Genomic DNA, 13,460 nt, shown 5'->3' with positions numbered 1-13,460 from the left:
GAAGTTTTACTTTAGTTCCTGGCAGAAATTTATTTAAAAGAATTTTCCCCCTAAATGCAAAACATTCATTTATTCTGAGGCTGTAACCCAGCAGGTCTTCACAACCTTCATTCACAGTCACCCACTCTATTGCTCACTACACACAGTGTGGGGACAAGCCAGAGTTGAACCAGCAACCTCTGAACTCAGAGGCAAGGCTTTTACTACAAAGCCATAAAGTCCCACAACTCACTTTTTTTTTTGGGGGGGGGGTTAATCCTTCGTTTCATGCTTCAAAGCAAGCAATTCAGACCAGAAAGAAACACAGAAAGCAGGATTTGAACACTGAACCCCACCAACAGCAAAATACCAGTCTTAACCCACTGAGCCATCAGGAAGGACAGGCTGTGCCACTTGTTAGAGCGGGTCTATCTTTTCTTTCAAACCATCAACACAAGAAAATAATGCTAAAGACAGACTAAGGAAGTAAACCCATATCGTGACTAGCAGGGACAATGCAGGATTTGAACCCTGATTCACGCGGCACCAGCATTAACCCACTGAATCAACAGGAAGGACAAGCTGGGAAGCTTGTTTAGAGCAGGTCTATCTTTCTTTTTAACCCATTAAAAACAAAAATATATCGCTAAAGAAAGATGTAGGAAGTGAATTTCTGATCGTGACTGGCAGGCAGAAAGCAGGATTCGAACCCTTAACCCCACCAAAAGCAAGACGCCTGATTTAACCCACTGAACCATCAGAGAAGACAGGCCAGGAAGTTCGTTTAGAGCAGGTCTATCTACCTTTAAACCATCAACACAAGCCTTTAAAGCTAAAGAAAGATTTAGGAAGCAGGAACATAACCAACATCGCAACTAGCCGGATTCAAACCCTGATCCTTACCACCAGTGAGACACCAGCCTTAATCCGATGAACCATGGAAGAGATCCCAGAGAGCCCAGTGTCTCAGTAGGTTAGTGGTGAGAGCTCTTGGTGCTGCCAATGTGTTTTGTTAATGCTGTGGCTCAGGTTTAAATTCCTGGTTGAATTTTTATATATTTGAACCTCAAGTAGAAAAGTTGGATCACAATTCATCAAGATTTTAAACATTGGACTTTAAGGATAAACAACCTCTTAATCAAGACTCAAAATTCTACATATGCTGTTTCTCCATTATTGAATATTTAAATTTTTTGGCATGGAGTAGATGGTGTTCTACAGGGTGGGCCATGGAAAAGTAGCCCGCCTCAAATACCTAATTTATGAGCTTCTCAGGAACACCTGGTTCCACATCTCCAACCGACAATAAAAGACTGTTTTGTAATGTTTTAATGATTTATAATCACACTCTTGATGTTCTCTTCTATGGATTCTTAAATTTGGACGTTTATCTGAGCCTTTTATTTAGACAAAAATCCAATAAGCTAGTATGCTAGCAGTCCTGCAAGGGGGTAGTGGTGAGCATCATGGTCTCTGACATCCCTGGTTTGAGTCTGTCTTATTTGGTATCCTATTTTAAGTATAGAAAAATTAATAGTTCCTTAAAACCTCCTGCTTGCATTAGATCCTGTGGCTCAGTTTGTTAGGCTCTGAATGGTGAGGTTGCTAGTTCAAATCCTAGCCAGGTCTCCGGGAAACAAGTGCGGAAGGTTCCGGAAACAGTTGCGTGGAATGTTCAGAATGGTGAAAGGGGTCACAGGAGTGGGACCTGGAAAACCGCCAAATGGGAAAAAAACAACTTGTTCTTAGCTTTGCACATCGAATTTCTATATGCAAGGCTAAGCCCCACTTTTATCATGCAACCAGGAATCTGTCAAGCCCTTGGACACCTTCAACAGTTCCTCTATCCAGCCATTCATTTGCCTACACACTGCAAAAACATTGTTCTCTACTTCTTTTTAGGCTCCTCTTTTCTTCTCAGTGCACCAGCTTGTTGCTAGCCCCTCACAGGTTTGTGAAGTTTTACTCTTCACAACCCCTTCATTTGGGACACACCTTTCTACATGCAACTCACCATGCATGTGAACCCCACTGTCATTTTGCCTTGCTTTTACCACCCCAATGGATTTGAACCAGCAACCGCTTAGCTCAGAGGTAAAGTTTTTACCACAAGCCCCCTAGATCTGCTCCTTTGTGCCATTTTTGTGGGGTGTTTGTTCGTTATATACTCACTTAGACACAAATTATGAAGATTATATATATAGAAGATTTAATGGGCCAGCTTTCATTTCTATTGATAACGAAACACACAGCATGATTGTGTGGTTACATCTTAAGTGTTAGGACATGCTGGACTTAAAGCAGCAGCTTCTAAGCTTTCATTTTTTGTTGTTCTGTATCTGTTGGATCTGTTGTTTTGTACTGAGAGAGAAATTAGTAATCAAGAAAAACACAAAGCAAGACATGCTTGCAATATCCGGGCCAGGATTAAAAATATGATTAGGACCCTCAAATGCATACCTTCCTTAACCCACTGAGCCACTGTTCCAGACAAACACACACGCTTTAAAAAAGAAAGTGTCTAGTTTTTTTTTGTTTTATTTAAAAGTAACATTTTCACCATTTTCATTGCAACTTATGACTGGAACTCTATGAGGTGTAAAAGCCTAGAAGCCTTTTGTCACTGAGCCATTCAGGCAGATGGAGCTCATATTTTTATGGGTTAGCGCTGATAAAGAAAGACACAGCCTAATTGTAGTCACTTCGGGAAGAAAAGCAGGGTTGTGGGGCAACTTTTTTTTTTTTTTAAATATAGAAACATGCGATTGTGAAGTGTCATGTCTGCAGTGACTATTTCACAAACCTGAGACAAGCCAGATTTCCTTTATCACTTTTTTTCATTATTTACAATCCTACCCTGATGCTCCTTTCAGGACTTGTAATGAGGTTCATAATTGTGACAGGTACAAAATGTGATTTATACCAGAGACATATTGATGTTTAACCCACTGAACCATCTGAGGTTAGAGACAGGTGTTTTTAAAGTGTTTATCATTCATTTTGCACTTCTAGCCGTACCCCTACTGGTGATGGATGACACAATTACAGATTCGAGTTCCTGCTGCTCCTCACTGGCCTTGAACTGAGGCATACGGTCAGGCCAACGAGCCACCAGAGTTTTTAGATGATAAACATTACTGCTTTGAAGCCCTGACCAATTGTCTTTGTAGTATTTCTGCAGACATTTAGGTGTATTGATTGTGAGATCAGTGCGAGAACCTTATGGGAGTTTGTGGATGATTCATTCTAATTTAAACATTTATTTATTCAGAGAAAATAGATATGAAATGTTTTTAAATATTTAATGTATGTAAAATGTATCAACCTTTTTTTTCCCCAGATGAATTCAATTGATTCTTAAACCACAAATCTTGAGTTTTAGAAACAACTTGAAAATTGTCAGACTGCTCCTTGTTGAGCAACCAATACAGGTGTTTAACCCACTGAGCCGTCAGAGCAGACAAGCAGGGTTCATCTTTTATTTTTAAATCTCAACCAGCTGAGAAAGAAAATGTATTGATAAAGAATGGAATTCTGTTAGGAAACTTGTACATGAAATGAACCAGAGTGTGGGGTTCAACCCACTCAGCCATTAATGGACCACGGTGAAGCCCTTTTACCTTCATGGTTTAACACTTTTACCAACTAAAAGAGATATTATTAAGAAAGATTGACAGTTTACATCACCTGAAACAGGACTTAAACCCTGAGAAAGCCACTTTAACCCACTGAGCCATTAACAACAACCTGTTGAGCATTCACCCTTTACAAGATCATATAAATAGCTATTTTCCTGAGTGTTCCCAAGTCCTGATTGTGGAACCACTAAAGATTTATTTTTTTTATATCCTAGACACTCAAAAACGTACAAACAAACAAAAGATTTTGTTTGCTGATGGTCAAGAAACAAAGCTCAAAACTTCTCAAAACACACATGCACACTTACCTATCCTGGTTTAATAGCTTTAACTCCGCCAGGAACCCGACCACAAATAGCAGCTCATTCCATCTAAAATAAAAGCTCATAGCACAACGCCAAGCACCCAGACTTAATGAGCTGCTCATTCACTGGTGCATTGTAGCATACGTTGCACAAAAACCCTTTTGAAACCTTTGATTTCGACTGGAGTCAAACTGGAGTCCAAATATGGTGAAGATTGGACAAAGGAGGAATAGCAGCAATAATCAAAGCAAGTAGGCTTTTACTATCGTTCCAAACAATTCCGATAACGTCAGTCAGACTTGAGCATGTTTAACCCGTTATTGTTACTTTGGAGGAGTAGGTGTCATAATTAAAGCACCATGTTAATCATCTGAACCAGGAGAAAAGACTGAAAGGGGGTGAGGGGCCCAGGTATCGTGAAAAGCGTTAAAAAAAAAAAAAAAAAAAACACACACAAACATATAAATAAACCCCAAATCAGATGTTAGATCATGTTACAAACATGTTTTATTACTTAATTTGGAATACATAATCTGCTGTTGAGTCGGCAGCCTGAAGAGAGATCTCTAGTGACATGCACAATGTGCTCGGCTTAAACATGCACAAAAAAAACCAACAACGTTAAAATAGATTAGGAACAGCCGAGACCCTGCCCTGTGTGTGTATATGTATTTGTATGTGTGTATATACTCTTACTCTCGCACACACCTTAGACAATGAGGACTAAGCCACACCCACAGACACTGCTTTAGCAAAGATACTGAATAAAAGCCTTCCTTGGTTGACTGTTAGGACTGATTAGTGTGTATGTCTATATGAGTGCGTGTGTGAGAGTGTGTATGTGTGTGTAAAGCCCAGGACTACTCTCTAAGTCTGTCTATCTTTGGCAACATGAACAAAAAACACACTTTAGGAGAATGGAGGTCTGAGTAAGGAACAGCAGTTATGAACCTGAAATCCACCTTAATGACACATTTAAGCATTATGATTTACACTATATGTACGTTATTATAATTGCAGAATTATATCAAACAAAAAACACGATGGATTTCTTTCATTCTTTATAAAATGACTGGCATAGATAGATGAATAAACCACAAAGGTAATTGTGTTCAAATTATTAAAAAATAATAATAATAATGAAGACACTAATAATAAACGTAACTCTCCAGGAGCGTACAATGGAAAGATACAAACAATAAAAAAAAATTTGTAAAAAAATTGAAGAGAAAAAAAAAAAAGGGAATAAAATTAGAGATCAACAGGCCTGAATCTTTACAAAATGACACGATATTTTAAATATATCTTGTATGCGATACAAGAATCCTAAATAAGGATCTTTTTCATAAACAAAAACAACAAAAAACTGGTACACACAAAAAAATTAAAATAAAATAAAAATAGGAGAGAATGAAAGAATTTAGAATTCATTTAAATTATTTACCCTTTCATTCCTGCCCTGCGATCCTCAGGTCTTTTTTTGCCCTCTATGTAAACTATTATTTAAAAAAAGATAAGAAAACGGAGCGCAAGCGCGGACACACACACACACACACACGCACACACACCCCTTGGAATGATAATGGCACAAAGCAAATGACAGAATCCTCAGGACTTTTGCATATTTTTCTCTCTTCTCCATACTTGGTTTTGGTGTTGGGTAAAAAAAAAATTATAATAATGAAATATATACACACTTCTCTCTATGGCTGTAAATTCGCTTAAAAGGAAAAAATATATTGTATTTTTTTCCAACGAGAAGAGAAACAGCGGAGTGCAATGAGTGTGGTTAAGGGCAGATTTGTAAAAATATGAATATGAATATGAATATTCAATCAAAAACACCTGAGTGTTTTAGCATGACCTTTAGAGCTCTGTACAGTTTACAAAATTTATGCTACATAAAATACCGTGGGACAATTTTTTGTTGTACCTCAGACTTTAAACAAACATGAGTTTAACGAAAAAATGTTTACAGCAGCCATTTCACAGTCGCTGATCGATTCGTTATTGCTTTCCTTCGTATAGTATGTGGTCATGAACGTGTTCGTAATGAGTGTGGGAAGGAGAGAAAGAAGGAGAGGGAGACAAAGAGAACGACAGAGAGGAGGAGAGAGACGGTCAGGGAGACAGAAGGAGAGAAAGACAGAAAGGGAGACCGAGGGAGAAAGGGCAGAGCGGGAGAAGGGAGAGAAAGAAAGACAGCAAGGGAGACAGAGGGAGAGAAAGACAGCGAGGAGGAGAGAGACGGTCAGGAAGACAGAAGCAGAGAAAGACAGAAAGGGAGACAGAGGGAGAGAAAGACAGTGAAGGAGACAGAAGGTGAGAAAGATAGTGTGAGAGAAAAAGACACGTGGCTGAGAGGGAAACAGAGAGACAAAGAGGTTTATAAAAAAAAAAAAAAAAAAAAAAAAAAAAAAAAAAAAAAAAAAAAGCAGAAAATACAGACCGTGAGACCAAGGAACAAAAAGAGTGAGACACAGAGAAATAGAAAGACGGAGACAGACAGTGATCGTGAGAAGGAGACAGAAAAAAGGGAAGCCAGAAAGCGACACAGAGAGAGGGTTCTTTTCACTTTATTTCTGTACTTATTTGTTAGTTGTTCTATAACTCTGTAGCCAAGCCAAGAGAGACAGAGAGAGACAAACAGAGACAGAGAGAGACAAAAAGCACAGCAGCGAATCAACCGAAATGTTTAAAATGTCCAATGTCCGAATCGCATCGAATAAGGACAGTGAAGAACGCCGACATTTTACATCATTAACGTGTTCGTCTCACGTCATCCCCTTCTTCATCGAACTACTGTTAGGGCCGTGTTTCCAACAACAACAACAAAAAATGCTAAGACAAATAAAAGCACGTCTTCGTTGGAGATTTCAGAAATACAGTGGAAGGTGAGGAAAAAAATATATACTTCTGCAGAAAACTCTAATGTATGGAGCTGGTCTCTGGTCTGATGAGCTGCCTTCACCTGAACGCTGTACATAAACGCATGCGAGTATCTGCAACAAGCTCCGACAGGATCGTCTTTTCACGGTTCACCGAATGAATAGGAAACAATAAAACGCACCTTCGAGTTTCAGGGGAAAAAAAAAATCCAGTTTTTAGAACAAGACTGGAGATACGAGTAACACTGTTCAGTGAAATTCGATTTATACGTTTATTTCTAATTCTCCTACATTTATTTTTAGGCTAACGGTTTTATATTGTTAATATTGTTCAAAGCCAGTAAGGATGACGTGATCGTGTGTAAAATAGAATTAGGACGCCTCTGTTTACGCTTATCTTCAGTCATGACTGCATGGATTGAGTATGTTTTACTTTGTAATGCTGTTCCTTGGGGAAGAATACAATAATCTCTAATTCTAGTGCAAAAATGAATGGAGAAAAATAAGTTTTCCCTGCCTGTGTCCAATTACAGGAGGTGGGCTATGGATGAAGACGATGAATAATCAGGTACAGCATTAAGATCACTACAGCACTGAGATTAGTGACCCCAGTGCTCTAATTCTGCCCCCTACATACCATTTTAAAGCTCGATTCATCATCATCATCCAGCATCCTTTTTTTAAACAACAAACTTCATCCGACCTGGCTCTGGATCCCCCGCCGACCAATTCGAGCTCGACAGCCTTGATCTCCCTTTCTAAATGGTGCCCCCAGCATAAAAAAAAAAAATGGAAAGAAAAATACAAAAGGTTTGTAACGCCTAGAATGACACGTTTAGCTGCAGTGCTGAGCTTGTGCAAATCATGGCGCTATTCATCAGCCAGGAAAATTACCTTGAGAACACTGCTGTGGGTTTTTTGGAGGTGACTGGCTGTGTACAGTCTGGGGGTGGGGTGGTGGGGGCGTTTAAATGTCTTGCGGCAACTAGAAAAGACGAACGCAGGAAGTGGAGTCTGGCAGCGGGGTGGAATTTTTGAGAACGTGTCCAAACGTGTTGGGGCCACACACACACACACACACACACACACACACTCTTACAAACTTGATGCAATCGAAGGGGAAATTAACTTTTCTCCTATTTTTTTTTTAATAAAATTGGAAATGTAGCTAATCTTTTTTTTTTTTTTTTTTTTGTTTAAGTGCAACATACGTCTAGACGAAGCCCGTCTGCGTGAAGGCGATGGAATGCGCTCATGATCGACGGACGCTAAGGGCATGAACTGGGTTCCTCTTGAAGAGGTACAATGATGAAAACTTGTACACACACAGCAAGGCAGGACGGTACTTTAAAAAACTGTTAGACAGACAGACGGATAGACGGACAGTTGAAAAAGACAGATCTTGTGAATCCAGTGAAATCTGGATTGGCTCTGCAGGGACTAGAGAAGAGTGGACCCACAAATGCCATCATTTATTCTGAGTTTGGTTACAAGACGCATGTTTATAACAGCATATCGGTATGTTTAAAAGAAAAGAAAAAAAAAAGGGAATAATAGTAATCCGGAGCTGAAGAAGACTACAACAAACCTGATCAGTGCTCATTTTTAGAGTACATGCCCTGCCCAATCACAGTAGCTGCTGTAATAATCAGACTCTCTTGGTGTCTGTGTAGAGCTCGGGAATTGTGATATCACTGCAAACCTTTTCAGCAGGAAACGTGCAAAGATGCAGATGGATTGCTTTTTTTTTTTCTCCACCCCCCATTCGTGGTGCCTGAGCGCTGTCCAGTTCCTGCAGCAATGCACCATGGGAGCAAAGTGGTTCCGTCGGTTTCAGCCACATTCCACTTTTTTCTTTATGCCTTGTTCCTGCCTGTGCAAAGCGTGCAAGTGTGTGTGTGTGTGAGAGTGTGTGTGTGAGTGTGTACAAGTTCCACTTGCTTCCAACCGATCAAGTTTCTTACATAGATTTATCTACATACTAATGATTGGACCATGATCCTGTTCCGTTATCCAGCGCTGTTCAAGAAGCAGCTTGTCTTAAAAAAAAAAAAAAAAAAAAAAGGAATAATTAAAAATAATAATAAGTCATGCATTTAATGCTGGTTGCCATTTTCGGATGTGCAATTTCATAACCAGTGACAACACGAGGACAAACAGAAGTGAGCAAGAAAAACAAAAAAAGGACACTTTGGCACTTTAAAGGTTGATACGTTGGGCGTAAAAGGTCATTGAAGAGCACGGAACAGGCCTCCGTTTTCCTGCTGGATTTGTTGAAGACGTGCAAAGCTGTGCGTTTGCATGATGATCCTGGGTTTGTGCAAGAATGCGCCTAAATTCCTGATCATGAAAACTATTTATTTGTTTTTTTAATCGCTAAAGGCATAGATTCTATAGAGATACGGGATGCTCCTGGATGTAACACGTCCAAAACGTCCCGAAAGTCAGGTGTCCAGCATCACTTTCCAGAGTAGAGATGATACAGGGATCAGCCCTTCCACTCCAATGGTCCTCCATTTCCCCATTCCTCTCTTCAAGCATGCATCCGGTCTTGGGCACACGAGGGCAGCTGTGGGTGGGGGTGTCCGGGGAAGGGGCAGGTGAGGGGAGGTGTGGGCGGAGCTAGGAAAGTTCAAAGTGCAGCTTGTAGATGTCTTGAGTACTGAGATGCAGAGAAACGCTAAAACGGCGTCTCACACGGGACCTGTGCAGAACGAATCCAGTCACACAAGAGCATTTAAAATCCAATTGTAAATATGTGTCACAATATCACCAGGTTATTAATATCACAAACTTTAACGTGCCCAAAAAGAGCAGAAATGCTTAGGACCTTTAAATTAAGTGAATAGGAAGTGAAGGTGTAGCAGACGAGCGCCTGGTCAGCGTATCCTTACGAAAGCAAACCATAGCAATTCATAAATCATCAAATTAGCGCTTCTCTCTGGCAAGTTCTCCATCAACATGCATGAAAGCCATTTGCTTACTGAGTATAAAGCTGATAAAAGCGACTTTGGCAGCAACGTAGTTGGAAACTTTCCTGTGTAAAAAGATCAACAAACACGCACCTCTGTGGAAGATCGACGGAGCACACGTTTAGTTGTCATACTGACGGCCGCTCCAGTGGCGACTCCCATCTCCGATATTGGCCTTGCCTGTCCACGCCCCTCGACCTCTTACCCGCTCAGACGAGCTCACGTCTCCTGCTGACGGTCTCTTCCACGAGGCAGATGACGACTCGCTCTCATCACCAACCTGGACGAACAACCAGACAGCAGATAAGGTTGATTCTACCACCCTTTAAATCCAATACAATATTGCCTTTGGTAGGAACAGAAATTGGTTTTTTTAATGGTATTAACCCCAATACATGTATGTACTTGCCCCTAAACCCCCATAGGAGACACAAATTAAGTCACACCTATTAGTCCATTTACCAAGTCCAAATATGGGCAGGATTTAGGTTAATCCCCTGGAAAATGCTCTGAACAGCTATATAATAATAAGCCCGAGAAATCCACGGCCCACCCGATCATTTACACAAGGAACCAGTGTGTGCCAGGATCTCCAGTCATCTGGTCCAGATCTGCAATCATCGCACATAACAGGCCCTGAGGCTGATGCGATGGGAAAGCAGGAGGGGCAGATGGGGCACAGGAAACCGGTTACGACGCGGTGGCTGCCAAATGGGAAGGCGCAACTGGGCAACTTCCTGTCGGACACAGGAAGGACTGGGAGCAGGAAATGACTGAAGCTGGCATTGAAAGAAGGCTGTGCAGTTTGGGTGACAGCCATTTGCCCCTCACCCCACTCCAAACCCAGTGCTGACCTCATTTCAGACCATCACACATCTCTCCTCCTAAAGATTATCCCTGGACTAAACCGTGTCTGGATGCGCTTTAGATGTGGCCTTTTTTTGTGAACAATCAAAACCAGGAGACAAGAGAACACAGGGCTGCTTGGAAATACAGACAAGCAATCTACTATCTAATGCAGCTGATCAATCCCGCTAAACACTGACGTCTTTCCCAAATCAAAAAACGATTACAACAATAGCCGCCCAATTTTTTTATTTAGTTATAGCTTTGTTCTGCTGCAAAAAGAGCAGGCAATCTTGTATGAATTTTTCCCCCAATAACGATTGATAATTTAAAAGCATAAAAAAAAGACGCCTACAATGTCTTGATTATATTTTGGAAACACCAGCAGAGAGACGCTGCTTAGACGCTGGTTCTTCCCGGAACTGTTACCACAAAGTTAAGGGGAACACAGTTGTATAGGATGTCTTTAGGTGTGGTAGCATAAAATTTTCCCTTCACTTGAACTAGGAGATTCAAATCCGTTCCACCATCACAATGCACAAAGCTCCATGAAGATATGTTGAACATAGGCTGGAGCAGAAGATCTTGAGCGGCATGCTAACGAGTGCTGACTTCAACCCTACTGAACACCTTTGAGGCTTCCTCGTCTCGCCATCCTCATTACCTGATTTTAACACCCTTGTGACTATTTATAAACACAATTTTTTCAAAATCTAGTGAAACATCTGCCTAGAAGTGTGAAGGTTACCTGAAATCCCTGAATTTCACATACTGCTAGAGGTTTGTCTAGTTCATTCGGTCAAATTTCAGTGCAAAAACATCCAATGATTCATTGCCAACGAGAGGCTCGAACATATTCTTATTTAAGTCCAGGTTAATGTATAACTTTTTACCTAAAAAAATTTAAAATAAAAAGGAAGAGCAAAGTCTATTAAACCCAACACAAATTTTTCAAGCTTAATAAATAACACAAATGTCTTGCTCCATTTAGTTTAAACTGAACACTGCTGCTCTACAATTACCCTGTATCCGAACAAGCATACCATTCTGGCAGGCTGTATTTTCTCCATAAGCTTCAACGGGAGCACAAAGCCGGATCTGTAGTTCCCCTTGGAATTTTTTTCCTAAATTTTTCACTCCCACCCCCCTTCTTTTCTTTTTTCTTTTTCTTTTTTTTTTTTTTTTTTTTTAAACCCTCTGTCTTTTTTTCCTGCTTCGCTTGTCATGGTGCCAGAACATCTGTAATGTGGCAGTGGTTCTATTTCAGCTATGTTGTAAGAGGAATATTAAGTGTAGTCAGCATGTACAGTATTTTAAGAAATGCATGCAAAATCTGTAAACTAGTGTATAGACAAAAAGTTTGTGCACTCCAGGGCAAGATTGGTATGTTCTTTTTGAATATTCATTACACATTTAGCTCCCATTTGCATCTTTCAATACCCTTCACTCTTCTGGGAAGATGTTCCACTAGATTTGTTTGGAGTTTACTTGCGCTTATCAGCCACAAGGGCGTTAGTAAAGTCAGGCAGGTTGAGGAGGCCTACAGTGCAGTCAGTGTTCCAATTTACCCAATGTTCAATAGGGTTATGGTTAGAGTTCTATAGCAGGCCACTCAAGATTTTCCAATCCAAACCATGTAAACCATATCTTCATGATATATACCCCCATATGATTAAATTAAGTGGATCATTGGTTATTTGCTAAGAGGGATTAAAAATGTTTTTTCTACTTCATTTAGGTATAAAAAATAAAAAAAAAGCAAGTAATGTAGTCAAATATTAAACTAAGAGCAAGTGTATATACATTAAGTGTTTCAGCCTGTGGCTCAACTTCAACCCTACTGAGCACCTTTAGGATGATTTGGAACACTAACTTCACCCAGGCCTCCTCATCTCACCGACATCAGAACCTGACTTTATTAACACCCTTGTAGAATGGGCCCTAAAAGTGCACGCAAATCAGGTGGAACATCTTTCCAGAAGAGTGAAGGTTATTTTAACAGGAAAATGGGACGAAATGTGAAATGACAACATGAACCCTATGATCTGCTGTCCACAATCTTTTGTCCAAATAGTGATTATAAAGTATCTCACAAAAGTGAGTACAACCCCTCATCATCTATATCTTCTCAAAGGACAATACTATAGAAATTAAACATATATAATGTAATTTATATACGATAAATTTGATAGTAGCTGATGTGCAGCTCAGCCTGTATAGCAGTACAGATTGACCGTTCTCTGAAAAAATCTCAACATACAGCCATCATTGTCAAATTTGCTGTCAACAAAAGTGAGTGCACACTAATTGAACAAAACTGTGTCCAAAATGTCAACATTTGGTGGGAGCACCATTGTTATCCAGTCCTGTCTTAATCCTCCTGGGCATGGAATTCACCAGAGCTGCACAGGTTGTTGCTGGGATCCTCTTCCACTCCTCCATAAGGACATCACCAGTACCAGCAGCACTCATGCAGCCCAAGAACATGATGCTACCACCGCCACCATGCGTGGCTGTAGGCAAGACTCAAATGTCCTGGTACTTCTGACCAGGGCGCCACACATGCTCGAAATCATCTTGGCCAAACAAGTTTATCTTAGTCTCATCAGACCACAGGACATGGTTCCAAGAATTTGTGCTCTTGGACAGGTTGTCTCCAGCAAACTGTTTGGGGGTTTTCTTGTAACCCAGTTTCAGAAGAGTCTACTTCTGGGATGATGGCCATGCAAACTGACTTGCTGCAGTGTGTGGCGTACGGTCTGACCACTGACAAACCAACCATCAGCTTCTGCAACCTCTAAAGAAATGCTGCAGTACTCATGAGTCTGTATT

At 40.5% G+C, this 13,460-nt stretch overlaps 1 protein-coding gene across 3 annotated transcripts in view; it reads right to left on the bottom strand.

Annotated features, from left to right (window-relative positions):
- Nucleotides 1-8,263: 8,263 nt before the first annotated feature.
- Nucleotides 8,264-13,460, bottom strand: part of luzp1 (leucine zipper protein 1) — a 51,028-nt gene continuing 45,831 nt past the window's right edge. For 2 of the 3 annotated variants that reach the window (XM_083550360.1, XM_083550359.1), the window contains exons 4-5: nt 9,876-10,062; nt 8,264-9,514 (exon numbers count right to left, since the gene is read on the bottom strand). In XM_083550360.1, coding sequence (XP_083406486.1) covers nt 9,904-10,062 — 159 coding nt within the window. In that variant the 3' untranslated portion in view covers nt 8,264-9,514; nt 9,876-9,903. The remainder of the gene's footprint in view (nt 9,515-9,875; nt 10,063-13,460) is intronic. The other variant, XM_083550361.1, reaches the window with a different exon arrangement.

The sequence above is a fragment of the Silurus aristotelis genome (assembly GCF_946808225.1).
Source record: "Silurus aristotelis genome assembly, chromosome: 9".
Lineage (NCBI taxonomy): Eukaryota > Metazoa > Chordata > Actinopteri > Siluriformes > Siluridae > Silurus > Silurus aristotelis.
Note: the sequence above shows the minus strand (reverse complement) of the source record. Positions and strands in the feature narration are given on the sequence as shown.